This window comes from Lipotes vexillifer, unplaced genomic scaffold (assembly GCF_000442215.2).
Source record: "Lipotes vexillifer unplaced genomic scaffold, Lipotes_vexillifer_v1.1 scaffold408, whole genome shotgun sequence".
Classification (NCBI taxonomy): domain Eukaryota; kingdom Metazoa; phylum Chordata; class Mammalia; order Artiodactyla; family Lipotidae; genus Lipotes; species Lipotes vexillifer.
In genome coordinates, this window is record NW_006787469.1 from 376,615 (window position 1) to 396,797 (window position 20,183).

The 20,183-nt window shown below is 55.1% G+C and overlaps 1 protein-coding gene across 1 annotated transcript in view; it reads right to left on the minus strand.

The window, feature by feature from the left end:
- The window catches only part of STARD9 (StAR related lipid transfer domain containing 9), a 137,047-nt gene that overhangs the window by 13,455 nt on the left and 103,409 nt on the right, over positions 1-20,183 (minus strand). The window contains exons 18-25 of the mRNA XM_007460123.1: positions 19,825-19,962; positions 19,039-19,121; positions 18,816-18,919; positions 13,456-13,649; positions 12,549-13,020; positions 10,342-10,616; positions 544-9,841; positions 159-356 (exon numbers count right to left, since the gene is read on the minus strand). Coding sequence (XP_007460185.1) covers positions 159-356; positions 544-9,841; positions 10,342-10,616; positions 12,549-13,020; positions 13,456-13,649; positions 18,816-18,919; positions 19,039-19,121; positions 19,825-19,962 — 10,762 coding nt within the window. The remainder of the gene's footprint in view (positions 1-158; positions 357-543; positions 9,842-10,341; positions 10,617-12,548; positions 13,021-13,455; positions 13,650-18,815; positions 18,920-19,038; positions 19,122-19,824; positions 19,963-20,183) is intronic.

The following is a 20,183-nucleotide window of genomic DNA, read 5'->3' on the forward strand; positions in this document are numbered from 1 at the left end:
CCTCCGACTGTCCACAGTCACGTAGGACCCACTCCTGGAATCGCTCCTGGCAAAGGAAGCTGCAGCCTCCGGTGTCCAGGACGCTCAAATCCAGGCCCTGCTCCCCACACTCGCCCCACACAGAGCCTGTTCCCCACAGGGTTCTGGGTCCACCATACCTGGTGGTCTCCACAACATCCTTCCTCAGCTGCTGCAGGTATTCTCGGCGCCTGCTGGGCAAGTCAAAGGCCCAGGTGGGGAGATCCCGGTTGAATGGGAAGCTCAGTTGTTTCTGGGGGCTGAGGCTTTGTGTCCGGCGGAAGTTCTGAAGTCGCTCAGCCCGCTCCCTCCAGAGGTTCTCTGCGGTGCGTTCTGGCCTGAGACAGAACATGAGTGAGGCACTGAAGCTGACCCTGACTGCCCTTCTCCATCTCCAGACCTATCTCTGACCCCCGGAAGGTCCCAGAGCTGAGCCGGGAGGAGGGAACGGCCGGCTGTCAGCGGGCTTGGCTCTCTCCCCTCTCTGCCCAGCCCTCATCGCCCCACTCCGAGCTGGGTCCTTACCGGGCGTACGGCTCCTCCTCTTGGGCAGCAAGTGCCTCCCCCGTCCCGCTCTGCAGCACCTGCAGCAGGGCGTCTGCCTCCCCAAAGCCATGGTGCAGTTTTGCTTCCGCGAGTTCCACGCTGAGGGAGAGGGTCTGGGCCCCGACTCGCAAGGGGATCTGCTCCCTCTGGGACCACTCGGGCGCCTGGCTCTGGTCCTCATGAAGTTGTGGGAGCCTCTGTCCCTGCTCTCCTGAGCTGCAATCACATCTGGTCCCCAGCAAATCCATCACACCCAGCGCTCCAGGGGAGCCGTCCTGACCCCCACACCAATCGTTGAATTTGTTATACCCCGGGAGGTCCCTCTGACCGTGGTGCTGGGGCTCAGGAGCCACGCACATCTGGGAACTGGGGCGCAGCGGCCCCTCAGGCTGGCAGGCCTCAGTTGGGCCCAAGATGCAACCCCGGAGTCCTGGGGTTTCAGCCAACTCAAAGAAAGGGCAGGGGCGGTGGCGCCAGAGGCCTCCCCACGAAGAGGAAATGTTCAGAGCAGGCCGTGACTCCTCTGGAGACGCTGAGCTCTCACCCCCATTCTCTGTCCTGCACTGCCATCGACTCAGCCCCCTACTGCTCAGTGGGCCACACTCTAGGTAGGCCACGTCCTCAGGCACAAAGCCATCAGCCAGCCTCCGGCTTCTGCTTCCCGGTGGTGGAGGCAACAGTCTGCTCTGGACCCCTGTGGTGGTCCTGGGCTGACGCCACTGCGGGGCCTGCTCCACGCAACGGACTTGGGGCTTTGTGCTCTGCTCTGGGTGGCCTCGGGAGCTCAGCCCAAGGGAGCACCTGTGGTCACCCCCTTCTAAGGGACTGCTACCTTCTCCACACGGAGCCTCCACTCTCTGAGAGCTACCTGACTCATCAGTGGTTTGAGAATAGTTACCCACTGCAGCCCTCGGGGCGCCCAGGGGAAAGCTTGGGCGGGAGACAAGCTTCTGGCAGCCTTCAAGGGAATGAGCTGAGGGGGCCGAGAGAGACAAAGCGCCTGGGGGGTGCCCTGAGCCTTGGGTGCTGGCGCTAAGCGTGAGGATCGGGGAGGAGGCCCTGTCCACCAGCAAGGCACTCGTGGGGCCCTGCTCCTTCCGCACCCCGGGCTCCTCCACAGGCTCCACAGTGTGGGGGCAGGGCCCTGGGGAGGGAGATGCACCGAGGCTGCGGCCGGGGCTGCCACCAGCCAGCCTGGGAGGCAGGGGGGCATCCGGAGAAGCCTGGGGGCTCAGAGGATGCAGGTTCTGCCCAGGGGGAACTTTCTGAAAACTCAAGTGGGATGAGGGTACGGGGGCGCTCCGGGGCCTGCAGAGGGTGCTTTCTTCCTGAAGATCTCGGGGCCCTGCTATTCTCCACGTGGTCCCCTCTGCCCCTCTCTTCTTAAGCGTCCCGGGGACATGTCCCTTTTCCTGAGACGTGATGAAAAGATCTGAGCCCAGCCTTTCAAGGACCGCATTGACTTTCTGAGGGTTGGCCTCTGGGGCCTGGAGGTGCAGTGGTGGTGAGGCCGGGTCAGTCTGGATGCCCTCATCTATGGTGGTCTGAGTACAGCCGTCCATCTTCAGTGCCTGGGGCACCTCATCTGGGGTCTCCCTCTTGGCATTCCACTCCTTTTCGGCCACACTTGGCTGGGAGAGACTCCCCAACAGCTCCGAAGTGCTGTGCAGGAGCTGCGAGAGGCGGAGAGACAGGTTGTGCATGCTGCCCCAAGAGGCCAGATCCGACTGAGCAGAGGAGAGGTCAGCGTAGCTCCAGCGGGACCTGCAGCCCAGAGTCTGGGTGCCCTGCTCCAAGGTGTTCATCCTGGACACACCCACAGGGCCACCCTCCTCTGATGGGTACAGCAGCATAATCTCATCCACCGGGCCTGCAGCACTTCCTCCAGCCAAGGGAGGCTCCCTCCTCAGGCAGCCAGCCTCATCAGGGGTGCCTGGGAACCCGCCTCTCTCGTCAGGACCCTTAGGGGGGGCTACCCCTTCGGAGCTGATCAGGACGTGGGGGCTCCCCATGGCAAACGAGGAACCCCAGACTCCCCAGGCCTCATGGGAACGGCGGGCACTTTCAACGTGGCTGCGTGTGCTCGACAGGCCTCGGGCACTGGCCAAGGTGCTGCGGTGGGAGTAGACCGGGGAGCCCTGGTCGTCTAGGCCGTCCTCCTCGCGGGAGCACCGGTCCACGTCTGATGGTGTCAGGCCCTGGGGTGTGGGGCCACGGGAGACAACAGCTGCGCCGCCAAACACATACTGCTTCCAGCCAACACGCGCAGGCCCCTCGGGACGCCAGGGCAGGGCGGAGGGATCGACGGCGCTGGAGCCAAAAAGCAGGGCTCCTCCGCCCGCCTCAGAGCACCACACCTCTGGCCGAGCCTGGCCACCCACTCTCTCTGGCTTTCCCGGCTGGGCCTGTTCCGGAGTACCAAATAGCCGAGCAGCCATGAGATCAGGGGTCGGCATGCACGAGACAGCTGAAGTCGCCGGGGAAGGAGTGGGTGTGGACGGCAGGGGCCTGGGATCAGCAGCGATGCCGTCCAGGTCAGAGGCAGCTTCCTGACTGTGGCCCTCAGCTTTCAGAGATGTTCTTGCTGCAGACTTTCCTGAGGAAGAGCCTCTGGGATGTGGGGTCCACAATCTGCTAGGCTCCTGCATATCCTCATCTGTCGGGGAAGGAGGCTCCACGCTCAAGCTTAGCTCCTGAAGAGACCGGGGAGAGCTGACCACAGAGAACTGCGGTCTAGAGTGTTTGGGGCCAGAGACGATGGCGATCACAGGAAGTGAGCACCAGTGGCAGGGTGCCGGCTGCTCCCCGCCAGAAGAGGGCTGCCCGGGGCCCTGGGCCACAGGCCAACGTGCTCCACGTTGCCCCAAGGGGACAGTGGCGGGGTCTCTGAAGGCTGCAGGGAGCCTGGCCACAGCCTCGTCCTCTCTGCCTGCACCTCTAATCTGATAGCTGCCTGAGCCACCTTCATCAGCACATGGGGGGCTCCTGCCCCGGGCAGCGTCTTCTCGGCTACCTGAAGTCTGGTCTCTCTGCTGCTCTTCCTCCTCCCGGGGGCTGTCAACCTGGGGACCGGAGACGCACTGTAACTCTGCTACCAATTTGGCTTGGGGATACAAGCCACTATGATCCCCGGACTCCACGGAAAGTTGCGGCTTTTCTGGAAGGCATCTGATGGCATTTCCCAAACATCCATGTTGTGGTCCCACCGGAGGCTCACTCGCAACACACCCTTCACTTAAATTCAGGCTGTGTGGTCCCCCAGCTGTTGCAGGTGGTTCTGGCTTGGTTTGAGAGCCCTGTGCACTCCGGCCACCAGCGGAGCTGTCCTGAAACCTCCCGGGTGGCTCAGAGCACCTGCCTGCATGGAAAGCGGGAGCCTCAAGCTCGGCGCTGACTTTCTTCTTGCCAGCCTTTTTCTCAGGACCCCCTACTGACCTGCAGCTTCCATCAGCAACCCAGGGGCTGAGGGGACTTGTCCTCATATCAGGGGCGGAAGGGGAGCTGCAGCCCTGAGCCGGAGGCAGGAGAGCAGCAGCAGAGGTCTCCGGGGTGCTGCCATCTACCGGCCCCAACTCCACATTAATGCTTTTGGGCTCAAGGCCATGTGCCCAGAGTACATCAGGTTCCCTGCAATGGCCCTCTCCTCTCTCCATCCCCCAGGCCCTGGGGGGGACCATGCAGGGTGGGTGGCGAGTATGTGGGGTGGCCTCGGAAGCCCCCTTGCCCAGGTCACCGTCTCTGTAACACAGTGAAGTGGAGGAAGGGGAGGCACGGGCCCCGAAAGCAACGGGTTGAGGGTTGCACTGCTGCCGGCAAGGATGAGATCTGCTGTCTGCTTGGCCCCCGGATGGGCTGAGGGTCCTGCTGCCTTCAGTGCTCCCCGAAAAGACACCACAGTCTGCAGTTTCCTGCGGGCACCTGCGCAGGGCCTCCTCCCTAACTCCTCCGGGTCTCTGATCTGGCAACTGAGTTGGCCTGGGACCTTTGACCCTGGCCCTGCAGGCTTCTGCTAGCCTAGAGCCAACACTCCCCTCCTGCTTCACAGGCTGCTGAGAGGGAGCTTCCGGTTCAACCCCTCCTGGGGCTCTGGGAAGGACGGCACCCCATTTGGGACTCGCCTTCCCTTCTTCTAAGCCGGTGGAAGCCTCAAGGCATTGGCCCTGGTCTTGGTTAGGCCCTGAGAGACTGGCAGAATTCTGAACATCACAGATCACAAGGTGACTTTCAAAACAGGTTGGTTTTCCTCCTTGTGCAGCCACTAGGAAGTTACCAGGACCTCCTCCCCATGTGTTGTCCAGAGTCCCAGGTTCTTGGTGGGCTGGGCTGCTCTCCTGCCAGCCAGGGAGCATGCCCTGGGCAGCTTCCCAGGCAGCGAACGGGCCTCGCCTACATGGAATCCCTCCAGCGTCATCAAAAGGGGCCTGAGAAGATAAGGCAGCCACTATTTCCTCCACCATTACCCTCCTGTCCTCCTCCACAGCTGCTGAAAAAGGAAGACTGTCTGAGCCCAAAGCATCAGCAGAGGAAGGTGTTCTGGTTGCTTCTCCCTCTTTCTCTATGATTTCAGAAGAGCTAGTGTGATGCACAAACTGTTCACCGGCTCCCAGGAAACGTCTCAGTTTTCCGGTACAGTGACTTTTACCTGGAGCAGGGTCAGCGTGGGAGGAAGTCCATGAGGGGTGCCGTGGCCCTGTGTTAGTATCAGTGCTGGGCAGAGGGTGACAGCTGTCTGCAGAGGGGGGTGTGGCCTGAAGGACAGATGTCCTCTCATCACTTGACAGGTGTCCTGGTTTAGCAGAGAGAGATGCCACATGAAATATCCGTGCTTCACCCTCATTTCTGGTCCTGGCTGACACTGACTGGCCCATTTGTGGACACTGAGGCCTGCCAGGGGCCCCTGAAGAACATTCAGGTCCTAATAGCATCTCATCGTGAGGAAGGACTGCACCCCCAGCCACCACGTTGTGAAGCTGCTTCCCCTGGGCCTTTGCCTGTCCTATCTCCTCCAACTCAGTCAGGCACGTGGGTGGATGAGCAGAGGGCTCCGCCTGAGGTAGCCTTTGCAAGGACACAGGTGCTGAGAAAGCACCACTGGCAGGACTGAGGTCCTCGGCCTCCTTCTCTGCCTTTCGCCTCTCTCCGCTGCCTCGCTTGTCCCCCTCTTCTAAGGGGCAGCTGGCCCTCCTTTCAAGTGGGCTAGAGGCCCTGTTCAGGGAACTGGCTCTGTCTGGTCCTCTTGGTACAGCTGCCTCGGCTTCAGAAGGAGAACCCACCCTGCTACCCAAGCCCAGCAAGGTGCTTCTGAGGTCCCCTCCGTGGCCTTGCGGACCGGTGCTTGTTGACCTCCTGCCCTCTGCCCCCAGGGGAATGCTTGCTGGTGCACTGGATTGACTGCGAAATCCCACAGCCATGGATATCACAGACCCGCACCAAGCAGGGTGTGCCGCGGAGAAGCCCTGTCTATCGTCTCCGTGCTGTGGGCTGTGGCGTCCGGGCTCTCCACTCTGGTCCTGACACCCCGCTCCAGTTACCAGGGGACTGGTGGGCATTTTCAAAAGGGTGGGATCCAGCACATAGTCAACAGAAGAGATGCCTAGAGTACCAGGTACATAAAGATAGGTTCTTGGCGGCCTTGTTGAATTCAAGGGCAAGGCGTTACTCAGGTCTCGGCAAGGAGCCATACAGGACCCTGGCTGGCTTGGCAATGGGTCAGTCTCTTGGCTGAAAAATGTGCACACACAATGCTGGCACAGGCCAGGGAGTTTCTGAGTTAATGAAACCACTTTGTTTTTCTCCTGTAGGCTCCCTCTTTGCACAGCCGTTTCTTCAACTCTGCCTTGAACTTCTGGCTCCTCTTGCTTAGAACTACATATGCGCTTGGCAAAATGGCTTTCCTGAACACCCTTCACAGTCTCCAGCTCCTCGAGACTTCCCAAGCCACGGGGCGGCCGTCTGGGGTACACTGCATTCGCCAGCTCACCCTCCTCAGAAGTCCTCTCAGGCATGGGCTGCAATGGCAGAGCTCCAGCCAAAGCTTTCGTTTTCCTTGAATGAGCAGAAGTGTTGGTGCATTCTCTGCAAACTGTAAATGTCCCTAAATAACCACCAGTTTCCCTGGCGGGTCTGTCTAATACAGCTGGGTGGGTGTGCCCTTTCACAAATCTGATGTCGTGTACCCGGGGATCAATGCTATTGTTAACCTCCATTTGTCCAGCTTCACCATCCCTAAAGATAACATCATCTTTCCATTTTGGAAAAGATGGCTGATCCTTGAAGGACAGGTGGTTTCTAAAGGTGCCTGGCCTCAGCACATGGTCAGCCATCTCCTGGTCCTTCTGGTCCTGGAACATAAACTCCTTACTGACTTCCAGTGTGTGGGAAGCATATAGCCGCTTACTCTGTTTGGATTCAATTTCCAAGATGCCATTTTCCAGCTGCATTACACTCCTCATTAGCCTAGCCATCTCATCAGCATTATTATCTCCTTTACTCCATTTCTTTCCAGGAGGTTCTTCTTTGGGGTTTAATGTTTCTCGCACCTTTCCAGGGACCTTGCATTCACCGAGGTTTCTTTCCTGAAAGCACGTAACTGACTGGAATCTTTCATACGTAGACTCTGCCTGTGGAAGCCTAAACTCTTCTGAGCCATCTTTGGGATGGAGCGCTTTTCCAAGAAGCCCAATTTCATTCCTCTTTTCTCCCTTGTGGGTTTGACTCTCATCCTGGGCTGCTGTCTCTGGGCTGCTTACTCTATGAGGTACTGATCTGGACTTCAAAGAAAGAGCGGCTTCCTCTATCTTGTCCTTGTCAAGGCCTAAATTGATGGTTTTATAGATGAAATCAGACCTGACCCCGGAAGGAAACCGTCTCTTCACGTCAAAGGCCTGGGTCTCTCTGAGGACTGCATCCTGCCCCTGCTCCTCATCCCCACTCGTCTCAGATTCACACACCAGGGGAGGCTTCCTTGACCCAGAACTGTCTGAGGAGACACTGCAGTAGGACTGTACAGTAGCCTTTTCTCCCTGCTTGAGCACTGGAAGACTATGTTTATTTAAAATTCCAACTTGATTTTCAAATTCACATACTTTTATGCTGGTAGATGGAAGAAAATGTCTGTTCTGAGTGACAAAAAAATAAACTGAATTATGGCTTTCTTCTTTAATGTTTCCAAGGCACTTCCCTTTTTCTCTGCAAACTTTCTTGGTGTTCAGATCAGCTGGCCTTTCTGCTATGACCTGCTGAGATGATGCAATCTTGGAATTCTGGTTTTGTAACAGTACTGGCAATTTATTCTTCACATACACATTTTGGAGGACTTGGTGCTCATGTCCAAAGCCCCATGCTTCCCTGGGAGGTGGGGAGGGTGCCCTTGCTTCTCTGCAAGCCGGGATTTCCAAGGCGGTTTCTGTTAGGGCATCTCGGCTTTTGGTCACATAGAATGTTTCCAAGGGAGGTGGCTGCAGGGAAGATGGGAGTGGATTCCAGGGAGCAGAGTGGAGGTACAGCTCTGGACCTGAAGGAAAGGCAAAGGAAAACCTGCTGTGTCTTCTACCCGCTTCCTTGGAGTTCTCCTGGGAGTCTGCTTTCTCTTCCTGCGGGAGGTGGTGGCTGTTCTGACCTAATTGCCCCCCTGGGTCTGCACTATTCTTCCTCAAAGGAGCCCAGCCTCGGGGCCAATGGGGTTCTTTGGTGTCTATGGTGACAATATGGTGACAAGCGTTCGTTAGGATGAAACATTCATCAGAGGACGTCATGAGACCAGGTTTCTCGCTACTCTGAGAGGCTTCTTCCAAGCTGCTCTCTTTGACTCCCCATGCTTCCATCACGGGATGCGCTGTCTTGTTTGCTGCTGTAGAGACGTGTGCATTTGTAGTTCCAGAAGTCGATGATTCTACGTCTGCTGAATAAGTTCCACTATGACTCACCTCTTTCTCATTAGCTGTAAAGAAATCTGAAGTACCTTCTACCTCAACATGCAGACTATCCTGTTCTTTCTCAGCTCTCAGACGCCTAATTCTGGACAGATGGATAGGAAAGTTGTTGAAATCCGGGCTGCTAGATACCCTAGGACCAACTGGCAATAGAGCATCTCCTCCCCTGCCAGAAGCTTGGGTCAGGGAACCAGAGTCTTCCTCGAGGGAGGGCTTTCCCTTCCCTCGAGGAGGAGGACTGGGTGCTCCTGTGGCCTCCAAAACAGGATGAGACAGTTCAAGGAGGTACTTTTGCTGAAGGGCAGCCCAGTCTCTCTCACAGGCACTGCCAACATAAGTGAATGAGGTGGCAGAGGCAGCCAACAAGCTTGACATGCTAGAGTCAGATGCTTCAGAGACGCCCTTCTGGGCCATGTCAGGGACCCCTCTGGCCTGAAAGGTGCCATCGGCTCCTGGCTGAAGAAGCCTATAAGAGCCCCAGAGGGACACCCCGGTGGTATCAGAAATAGGGACTGTGTACACACTTCTGACACTGCATGGCAGCTCAGCACTGCCCAGGGGCAGTTTGGATCTGTAGGACTGGACTGTTTCTGTATCTGATGACTTTAGTTCTTCCATATTGGGCCAGTATCCAGGCCTCTCCCAACCGCAGGGCTGAACATCCTGGACATCAGGACTTGGACATAAAGAACCTGGGGGGCTACTGGGACTGTTCTTGGAGTCACAGGAGAACCAGGAATCCATGGACACCAGAGGGCTCCCTCTTGAAAGCTGCACGTCTTGGAGAGTGTTGGTTTGTTCTGTGGAGCCTGCCTCCAAGGCCAACTCTGGCTGCTCACAGCAGGGCTGGAGCTCCAGGTAAAATGAACTGTTCACTGACAGGGAGGCATCCAGCCTGGCTCCTGTTCTGTGGCTGATGGGACCAGGCCTGCACACTGCCTCCTGGTCCCCTGCAGGCAGACTGGAGCTCTGCAGGCGCCAGAAAGTCTCCGTGGGCATCTCGTCAGCTGAACGGAAGAAAGGCTCTTCTTGCCGATCGTCCCCCAGTTCTTCCTCAGCGTCAACCAGGCTGTCGAGGGAAAAGCTCCTGTGAGTCTGGGTGAACAGTTGACTGCCTGAGGATGTGGTGAAGCCCCTCACAGAGGCCTGAGCTCTGGCCCTGGAGTGGCCATGGCCGTGGCCATGAGTGAGAAAACTCAGCCCTGGGCTGTCCTGTGGGCTTTGGTACCCCTTCTCGGCCAGCGAGTCCTCAGATATTTGGCTGTCTTCGCTGTCCGAGTCATCTGGCTCTGGGAGATCCCGCTCCTTCCCCTGTGGCTCCTCCAGCTTCTGTGGCTCCAGCAGGGCTTTGGCACAGACACAGGAGAGAGAATCTACTGAGTAACTGCTATCTGCGTCAGATAAATCACCACCTTTTTCTCTCGCAAGATCCTCTACGGGGCTGGAACCTGTGAGTGAGGCCGTGGTGTCTGGGTCCCCCGCACTGTGTTGCCTCTTCAAAGGGCTGCTGTGAGGCAAGCGAGAGGACTTTTCAACCCTAGCTGCCAGGACCCTCTGCTGCCTCTTTGATGCCCCGCTTGGAGAAGGTGGGGTGGATTCTGCCCAGAAAGTCTTGGCTGTCTTTCCATACCCAGTGGCTTGTTTGGATCCATGGGGATGTGAGGAACTGCAACTGGCTCCCTCAGCAGCCTCATGGGGCCCAAGGTTCCCTTCTTTTCCCCACCCTGCTGGTGAGTGGCCTTAGCCCTCCTGGTCTGCATGGAAGGGGTGAGGACCTCCGGCTTATCCCATGGCTTTAGTTTGTTAGCTGCGAAACTCTGGGCCACCATCTGACAGGGCTGCTTACCCACTCTCTCCATTTCCTGGACACTGGCAGACTCGCAGCTCTCAGTGAGGCAGGTGCCAGAGGGTGAGGCTCCCTTCCTGGCCAGGGCCTTCCTGGCTGTGGAGAGCTGCCCCTCGCCTGAGGAACGGAGGGCATGCTTGATGAAATGCCCTTTCCTTGGGGGGTAATAAGCAGCCTGGGGCAAGTACTCTTCTGATGGAGTTTTCTTTGATAATTGCTCAGTAGGGTCAGGCACAGGAGGTGACGTGGTGGAGGGATCCCAATTCAGGAAAATACTGTGGAGACAAGGTAAGCCATCTCAGAAAAGTAAGAGGTCCCTACTTCCTGCTGAGAGAAGGAATATAAAGTCCCACTTAGTTTGCTCTGAAAGAGGTTTAAAACTATGCCAGGGCTTCCCTGGTGGCATGGTGGTTGAGAGTCCGCCTGCCAATGCAGGGGACACGGGTTCGTGTCCCGGTCCGGGAAGATCCCACATGCCGCGGAGCGGATGGGCCCGTGAGCCATGGCCACTGGGCCTGCGCATCTGGAGCCTGTGCTCCGCAACGGGAGAGGCCGCGGCAGTGAGAGGCCCACGTACCGCAAAAAAAAAAAAAAAAAACTAGGCCAATGTCACTGTCTCCTATAGCCTTCAGGGTCAGCTCTATAGGTACATAAGGAAACTACAGACTATAGTCTTGGCTCTCAAAGAAGCCCCAGGTACACTCTGTTCCTCATTTTCTTTATCTTACAAAAAGGTTGAACTGAATCTGGATCTAATCACGCCTTTAGGGAAAACTTCCAACATGAGGAACTGAAGAATAACTTAAATGGCACTACAAGGAATCAAACAGACAAATCTATAAAGGGGCACATTTTACAGAATTGACCCGCTTTCTTTAACAAATCGACGATATGAAGAAATTTTTAAAAAGCATGATTAAAAGAAACTTAAAAGACATAACAACCACATGCAGTGTGTAAATTCTACTGGATCTTAATTTCAATTAACTAAAAATATATATTTTGAGGCAATTAGAGAAATTTGAATATGGCCTAGGTTTTTGACTATACTGAATAATTAATCTTAATTTTGTTGGGTGTGATGACAATGTGGTTATAAGAAAACTTATTTTTCAGAAGTGTACACTTGATGTAGGATTGAAATGACATCATGTCTAAAAGTTGCTTTAAAATGCTTCATCAGGGGCTTCCCTGGTGGTGCAGTAGTTGAGAGTCCGCCTGCCGATGCAGGGGACACGGGTTCATGCCCCAGTCCAGGAAGATCCCACATGCCATGGAGCGGCTGGGCCCGTGAGCCATGGCTGCTGAGCCTGCGCGTCCGGAGCCTGTGCTCCGCAACGGGAGAGGCCACAACAGTGAGAGGCCCGCATACCACAAAAAAAAAAAAAAAAAAAAAATGCTTCATCAGGAAAAGGAAGGAGGGGAGAAAAAGCAAGCATGGTAAATCTTGACATTTGCTGAACATGGGTTGACAGGTACACAACTCTCTCAACTTTGTGTATGTTGGAAATTTTTCATAATAAAACTTAAAAAAAAAAAAAGCCTACCTAGAACTCTAAAGACCAGATTGGTAAGCAGTACTAGACATTAATTGGGCACCTAATATGGGCAAGGCCCTGTGCTAGGCCTGGAGGATATAAAGAGGTAGACATAGTCCTCTGCTCCAAGCAGTCTGGGAGATAACATATCCTCACCTTGACTGTGAGAAGTGAAGGAGAAAAGAAACAAGGAGGATCCCAAAATGAACCCAGGAGTCAGAAAGAGAGTGTTTCACTTGCTCAGCATGGTAGGTGGGCTGGGAAACTGACTGGAGCCAGCAGGTCGGGTGGGAGGGGAGGGGAGGGGAGGAAGAGTGCAGCCTGAGGCAATATGAGACAGAGTGGCGGCAGGACACACACAAGGAGACATATGTGGGTAGTCAGGGTCTAGAGCACACGGAAAATGAGGCTGAGATTCTCCCTCAGCAGATATGACCAAAGAAGCAAGGGCTGCCCCTCAGAGTGGGGGCAGGGAAAATCTTAGAAGACATCAACTACAGAGAAAGAAGAGAGTGATCAGGAGAAAAAGTGATGAGGAAGAGAAGAGTAGACACATCTTTCCATTTCACAAATGGAGGAAACTGAGGCCCCAGGAAGTAAAGATCGCTGCCCGGGCAACAAGGCTGTAAACCTCAGCCAGTGCCCCGAGGCAGCCTCCGATGGCTGTACCTGCGCAGTTGGGCTGAGTGCTGGCTGCAGGGCCTTCGGAGGCTCAAAGAACTGCAACTTGTCAATCTGCTTCTACGTTGAGGCCCTGGGACCAGGGCACCAGGACAGGGGGCTGGGAAGGGGGCCCTCCGGGGGCAGTCATCCTGGAGCCAGGACAGCGCCCTGAGCTGCTCCGGTCTCCTGTGGGCCTCCAGCAGCCTCGGCTTCTCGATGATCCTCTTCAGCTGGAACGAGACCCTTCTCTGCCGGCCGTTCCGCTCCGCCACCCGAAGAGCGAGTCTCCGCAGGAGCTGCGGGTGCACCACCCTCTTCTGGCTTTGGACCAGGGGAGATGGCGGAGTCTCAGGGTCTGTCTGGCACCATGAATCAGATGGAACAGCGGCTGCAAGTTCTTTCTCTTCTACATGGTCTTGCTGCAGCTGCTGCTGCAAGCCGGCCGGCCAGGTCCCTTCTCTGAGTAGCCACTGCTGGTCTGTGAACCAAAAACACCCTGAGAGAAGGTCAGCCCGTCCTCCCTCCCTGGACTCAGACACCTCTGGCCACGGCTGCACCTGCACAGAGTGAAGAGCTGGCCAGGGTGACGTGGCAGGATGAGGGCCACATGGCCCTCTGGGGCAGGAGTGCTGGGCCCCCTGACCATAGGGCAAGTGGACAAAGCCCTGGGCCTCAGCAGGGCAGCGGGCACATGCTAGGGCCGGCAGCAGAACCTGGAAAAGCGCGCATGAGGGCAGTGAGGAAGGTCACTTCCTTATTCTTGCTTCCAGCCCTGTGTAAGAGCCTCTGGTCTCTAAAAGAGGGGAGAGAACCCCTAATACCAAAGATTCCATCATATCACAAAGAAAACAAAGGAGAGAATACAGAGGGCCAGGGCGGTGTGGAGAGATGGGAAGGGGAAGCAGGCTCCTACCGTCTTTAACCTGTTGGCTGGCACAAATCCCGTCCAGTTCCCGTTCCTGTTTGGCTCTAATCTGTCCCGCTAGGATTCGCTGCCTCAAATCCCCCAGGAAGCACAGCCGCTGCTGCTGAATCTGGGCCCCGCAGGATGTCTCTCCAGCCCTTGGTGGCCTGTGGTCCTTGTCACTCTGCTCTCCCAGCGCTTTCCTGTCACAGGGGCCGGGGTTACCCGGGGGGGAAATGTAAACCCAACTCAGCAAACACCTCCGCAGCCTTAGCCCCTCCCAGGGAGTCCTGCATTCAACAGGGCTGAGAGGGCTTTGGACTTCTGGCAACTTGGGACACACAGGCACAGTGTCACAGGCAGCTCATGATGTCACAGTGCAGGAGGGAAGAACAGTCCTGAGACTAGCATATTCTTGGACTGTGGGTTTAGCAGAAACACAAGTTCATTTTGGTTAAGGAAAATAACCAGGAAAGTAAAGTGGTTGTTTTTAGAAAACACAACATTATAGCTAAATCAAATAACTTTGTCCTTTAAAAAAGAATAAAAAGGTATCTGCTAAAAATCTGTTGTAACTAGACTAGAGCAGAAGCTCCAGAAACACTGTGGGAATGGAAACCCTCTCTTCCATGTTCAGCAATCATGACTGCACCTCCACTCCTAAAGCAGAAACCCTCTTGATGTGGTAGTAGGAGAGGGAACTCAGATGCACGCCAAGCTGTGTGTGCAGCAGGAGCCCCAGGGGAGAGCTGGTCTCCACTCAAGGGCTGTTCTCGGTGAATGAGCCCTGGACGAGGGTTCAAGAGCTTTAGACTCAACCATACCTTTCAGAGATACATGCTGACATGTTTACTGGTGAAACTGTCCAAGATTTGTTTAGTTCCAGTGGGGAGGAGTTGGGGATATAAATGAAACAAGATTAGCCATGAGTTGATCATTTGTAGTGTATTTAAAATTTTCCAATAATACAAAATTTAAAAAGGTTTTCTTGGGACTTCCCTGGTGGCACAGTGGTTAAGAATCCGCCTGCCAATGCAGGGGACATGGGTTTGAGCCCTGGCCCGGGAAGATCCCACATGCCGCGGAGCAACTAAGCCCGTGCGCCACAACTACGGAGCCTGCGCTCTAGAGCCCGTGCGCCTCAACTACTGAATCCAGCACGCCTAGAGCCCGTGCTCCACAACAAGAGAAGCCACCGCAGTGAGAAGCCCGCGCACCCGCTAGCTCCAACTAGAGAAAGCCCGTGCGCAGCAACGAAGACCCAATGCGGCCAAAAATAAATAAATTTATTTATTTAAAAAAAGGTTCTCTTGGCTTTCATGAGGACCCGGGCTCAATCCCTGGCACCTCCCCATAAAAAAAAAAAAAAATTCTAGACTACAGTCATGCTTTTACTCTGCCACCAGGTTCTTGTGTGACCATGGATAAGTCAGAGCCTTCCTCTGAAGACTGACAGCTTCTCCCCTCATGCTAACCTCTCCCTAGGTCACACGTGACTTCTATGCAAGGGCCTCCCATGCTGTTTCTGCAGGGCATCTGCGTCCCTGTCATTCAGGTTTCAAAAAGAGCCAAATGCAAGGGGCTCCACTCCAGGCTGGGAGGGGGAGCGTCTGGGAAGGGTCAGGGTCTGCTGGAGACTGACACAAAAGCCCCAGCCAGCCTCGCTTATCCTGCCCTCAGACCTCATTCCAGCCCCAGGAGGCCACGGCTCTCAGGCTTGGAGATTCTCTAAGTGACTTGACACTAGAAGCAGACGACAAACCGTCTGAGCAGTGGGCTCTGAGGGGTCCATTCCACTTAGGAGGTTTATCACTTTGTAGAGCAGAATGAAAGCAGAGGTCCCCAAACTACAGCCTGCAGGCTAAATGATGCGTTGCCTGCTTTTGTGAATCAAGTTATTGGAACACAGCCACACGCGTGGTTTACGTATCGTCTCGAGGGCTTCCGTGCCTCACTGGCACAGCGGAATAGCTGCGGCGAAGGCTACAGCACAACCTGGCCCTTCACAGAAAGTCTGCTGCCTCTGTCTTAGAAGAAATTAAGATTTCTTAATGTAGCCTTAGCAGGACAGTGAAGGAGGGACGGGTGGGAGAGTGAATAGATGGACGGGGGCGTGGGTGGGAGCTGACACAACAGCAGGCTCCTCTCTGGAAAGGAGGCTGGGAGGTGACTGACTCAATCTACAGTGAGTCCAGGAATCAGGAGGGGCCCAGGTACCTGTGCGAGTGTGCTCTGGGGAAGATGGCTGCTGGCTGCTGTGGGCAAAAGGGCAACACACAAGACTGGAAGGTACAGAAAACAGGAAAGGCGCCATTCGTCACACATAAGGCAAAGGCCAGGGATAGCAACTAGAACAAGAAGCCGGTTAGCGCCACACAAACAGAAAAAGCAGTTAATGGAAAACATTTTACACATATATTTATATGTATCATGCCTGCGTCACAGCTCCAAATTGTGTCTGACCGCAGACACGGCTGAATTACAAACCCGAGCCCATCAGAGGGTCTTAGACACACCGAGCTAAGATCTACACCATCAGATACAAGGGGTAGGAAGGAGATTTTTATTCTGAATTCCCTGAGAGTTTTCAGCTTCCTTCTCTGACTGTCCCTGGGCCCTAGATTTACAATCTGCTTCTCCCTAGAAGAGAGCTCCTCCACCCTTCCCCAGGGAAAGCTGTAGCCAGCCTGTCAGCTTCTACAGACCCAATACAGCTTCCTCCATAGCAGCCGCAAGCCCACAACGAGAGGCGGTCTGGGAGGAGCCCCACAGACATGCACATTTGTTCGAGGAGCCATACACCATCACACTGAAAATGTCTCCTGTGCTGAGTACATCAGCCAAGTTCCCCGAAAGCATGTGAAAAAGAACACGCTGACCTAATGCTGTATGTTGGGTAGATCACCAAGGGCCAGTCTTCAGTAACCTGCAGCCAAGGACCTTTGTCCCTCTCAGATGGTGCCCTTCTCCCTGGGGGACTCCAGCATCCCCAGCTGCTGCCAGGGCTCCATCGCGCCCTCCGGCTGCTCGGCTCTGGCAGATTCCACAGCAGAAATGCAATGGCACCTACTCACTGAGGTGGCAGAGGTTGTGGCAGCAGCAACAGTGTCCTCCGGGCTCTAGGCACTTAAGGTTAAGCTCCCAAAATTCCCAGGGGGAAAATGCCAAGAACACGGACAACAGACAGTTTTCAAAGACAAACTGCTCTCAGGTCCAGATCACTCACTGCTGCAGGGAGAAAAGGAGGCCGACAGGCCAATTTCCCCTGCTCTAGAGTCAGTTCTGGCTTCACAGGCTCCCCACCAGAGAAGCATCCCTCCAGAGAGAAAGAGGGCGGAAAGGAAACCTAGGACACGGGAAGGCTTTGGAGCCGACCCCACCCAAGAGCATATGAGAGACCCTCATGGAGACACAAGCCCAGATGGGGAGCCCTGCTGACAAAGCGCAGGGCTCCGCACACTCACTTTCTCTCCCGGCCCCTCTGCCCGCTCAGAGGCTTGAGCCCACACCACCCGCTGCTGCCAGGGGCTGGCGCACGCGTGCTGGCAATGGTAGCTGGGCAGGACCGGCCTGGCCCACAGGCTCCCAGAGCTGGAGCTTAAGAGCGAAGGCAGTGAGGGGGAGAGGGCTGCTTCTCCAACCCTACTCTGTCCTCTGCATGAAAGGGTGCATTCTTGGTGCGACTGAAAGGTCACGTCCATGCCCATGGGGTTAGAGAGCCTGAGAAGACCTTAAAAAGGCAGAAGCCCAGTGTTCTCTGGGGTGGATGGGTCCACTGGGGCAAGGTGGGAGGACAGGAAAACAAAAGGGAGGCCACCTTCCCGGGCAGCCCCTGCCGTGAGGGCCTCCCGGCAGCAGGGCTGTGGGGTGTCGGGCACTGGGCAAAGCATTCCATGTGCACTCGCTCTTTCAACCCATGTCACAAGGACCCCTGGGAGGGAGACGGTAGCATCCTTACTTAGAGGTGAGCCAATAGGCTCAGAGACTCAGTAGCCTGCCTAAGGTCACACAGCTTTTCTGTCGTAGAGCCAGGAGGTAAGGCCACTTTACCCAACTCCAACGCATCTCTTCAGCATCCAAGGCTCTTTAAGTTGCAGAACCATTCCCTGTAGACCTCTGGGCTTTGGGAAAAACACAGCCTCACTGCGACTTCCCAAAGGAACTGACCTAAGACAAGGCCTCCTTTCATGACTTCACTACAAAAAGGGAGCCCACTCTGACAAAGAGCCCCGGCCTCAGTCCTGAGTCTACATTGATCTTGATATGCTCCACCCTATGTCACCCCCCAGGGCCCACAGTCACCCAACACTGACCATCCTCCCTTAGGCCCTGGAGCATCGTCCTCTGGTCGTCAGCAGCCCTCCTGTGAGCACCTGCCTGCTGCTCGTACTACCTGCCTCAGAGCACTCCTGTCCTCACCCAACATCTCACCACCGAGGTCTGCCCCAAGGCTATCCTCAGCTGCCATCAAGGCTCCTGGCCTGAGGAAAGAGCGGCAGGGGACCAAGGGCCATGAGAACCCTCAGGCACCCTGTGCTCATGGTGCTGGACAGCCCCCCACACCAGGGGTCTCACAGGTACCGGGTCCCCTGCTGACATTTTCTACAGGAAGTCTCCAAGGTACAAGCCACTGTGGCTTTCAGAACAGGACACCACTATTCCCAGGATCCAACCCACAAGGCACCTCGATCTGGGAGGGGGCTTCTATGCAGAAATGGATAAAGAACGACTATGAAGAAGAAAAGCAGTTCCCATGAGTCATGTAGAAAACTCGGACCCACACTCCACAGTCTCAAGGCAGGTGAAGCGAGTAGCACAGGGCAGAGCCCCAAGATACTTTCATGTTGGTCCTGGAGTTCCTGCCCCTCATGCATAGTACTGGACCCATGGTTATGAGGAAAAGAGGCTTCTCAATCTCACAGTAACTTTAAAAACTCAGAGGAAGCCACAGTCCTGGAGCTAACTGACACACACGTGAGCTCACACACAGGCAGGCCAGAATTTAAAGGGGTTAATAGAAATTTAAAGAGGTAGGTCCAAAAGCAGCAAATATATCCACAAACACGTCAGGTGTAAATCTTGTTGACAGAGGAAGGTGGCCACAGGAAACATCATATGATATATACCTCTTTCAGTGATGAAGAAAGTTGCAATACCCAAGGGGAAATGAATGAAGGCCACGACCACCACCCTGCCAACCACCAGCTGAGCGGCTAGCTCAGCGTCCTCAGAACACTCGCCCACGTTGGTTCAGACCAGGCCTCATTCCGAACTTGGCTGCTACACTCATCTCCTCCCCGCTCCATGTTGTAATGAATTAAAAAGCAAAACCAAAACGTCCCACAGCAGAACGAGCAGCTGTCTCTCACCTTTCCTTCCCAAGCAAAGGGCAAAGACCCAACCGGGAGGCAGTGACATCTCCGTCCAAATCCAGCCACTCCAGAGAGCCACTGCTACCAACAGTCTCTCCAACCTGCAGACAAGGAAGGAAGCATCATCACCCCCATCCCAACAGACCCAGACAAAGCTCGACCCCCTCCAGAAAGGAGAAGCGGGGAGGCCCGGAGCCACGTGGAAACACCATGTGCTCACCTGCCTCCTCTGCCGAAGGACGGCGGCCTCTGCGGGGTGGTTGAATCGGAACTTCTGTGCTTTCCCCAGGGTTATGACTGCTCCTGTGGCACAGAGACCGACACGAATTCAATGCACAGCTCGTGTTCTGAGCACAGGTAACGTGCAGGCCACTGTTCTAGGGCACAAAGTCCTGCCCCCACAAGTTGATAATTTAGCTGAGTCAATAAGATATGTATTCATTGGATACCGTACAACGTATGTATTGAATTAATGAGATGAACAGGAGGAGCTCTGGTATTCCCAAGGAAAGCAAGATGAGCTCAGGTGGAGTAGTCAGGGAATGCTTCATTGACGAGGGGGTATCCAAGCTCAGCCTCAAAGGACAGACAGAATCTGAATAGATTAATAGTAGTAGTAACAGTGACAGTAATCATGATAAGGGATGTTTTTCTAAGTGCCAAGAACACTGCTAAGAACATTACACAGATTAGCTCATTCAATCCTCACAACGATTTTATTATTACTCCTATTTTATAGGAAATTGAGGCTCAGAGACTTTCCCAAGGACACAGAGCTAACAAACACAGGTACTAATTTCAGAGAGTCACTCTCTACTCTGAAGTCCTGGAATTGGGGCTTGTTTATGGGAAGAGTACTGTATTAGGGAATCTTCAGATCTCTGGGTGCACAGGCTGGCTGTTCCATCATTAAAGCCTGCCTCACTGAGCTCTCTGGGTCTGGCCCATGAGAATGGAGCTCACCAATCACTCATCCTGGCATAAACCAGGCTGTAGGGGGCCCTACCTTGGGTCAGACGGCAGGAGGCGGTGACCTCCCGGCCATTGACTATGCAGCGGGCCCCGCGGGCAGGCCGCAGAATGACGACCCCACAGGCGCTGGTGATAGTGCAGTGGTCTCTCTCGATCCACTGACCCTGCAGGACTACAGAAGGGGGCGGGGGTTACTTGGGTGGAGGCACAGACCAGGGAAACACATTCTCCAGTCTTCTGATGAGATCAGAATCCACATCTGGAAGATCTAACATCATGATAGGAGAGGAAGAGCCACCACCTGAAACCACCCAGACCTGGATCATCGCACCGTGTGCGTCTCCTCCTATCATGTCCCAGACCCACAACCTGTCAGGGAAAGAGGAACGGCCC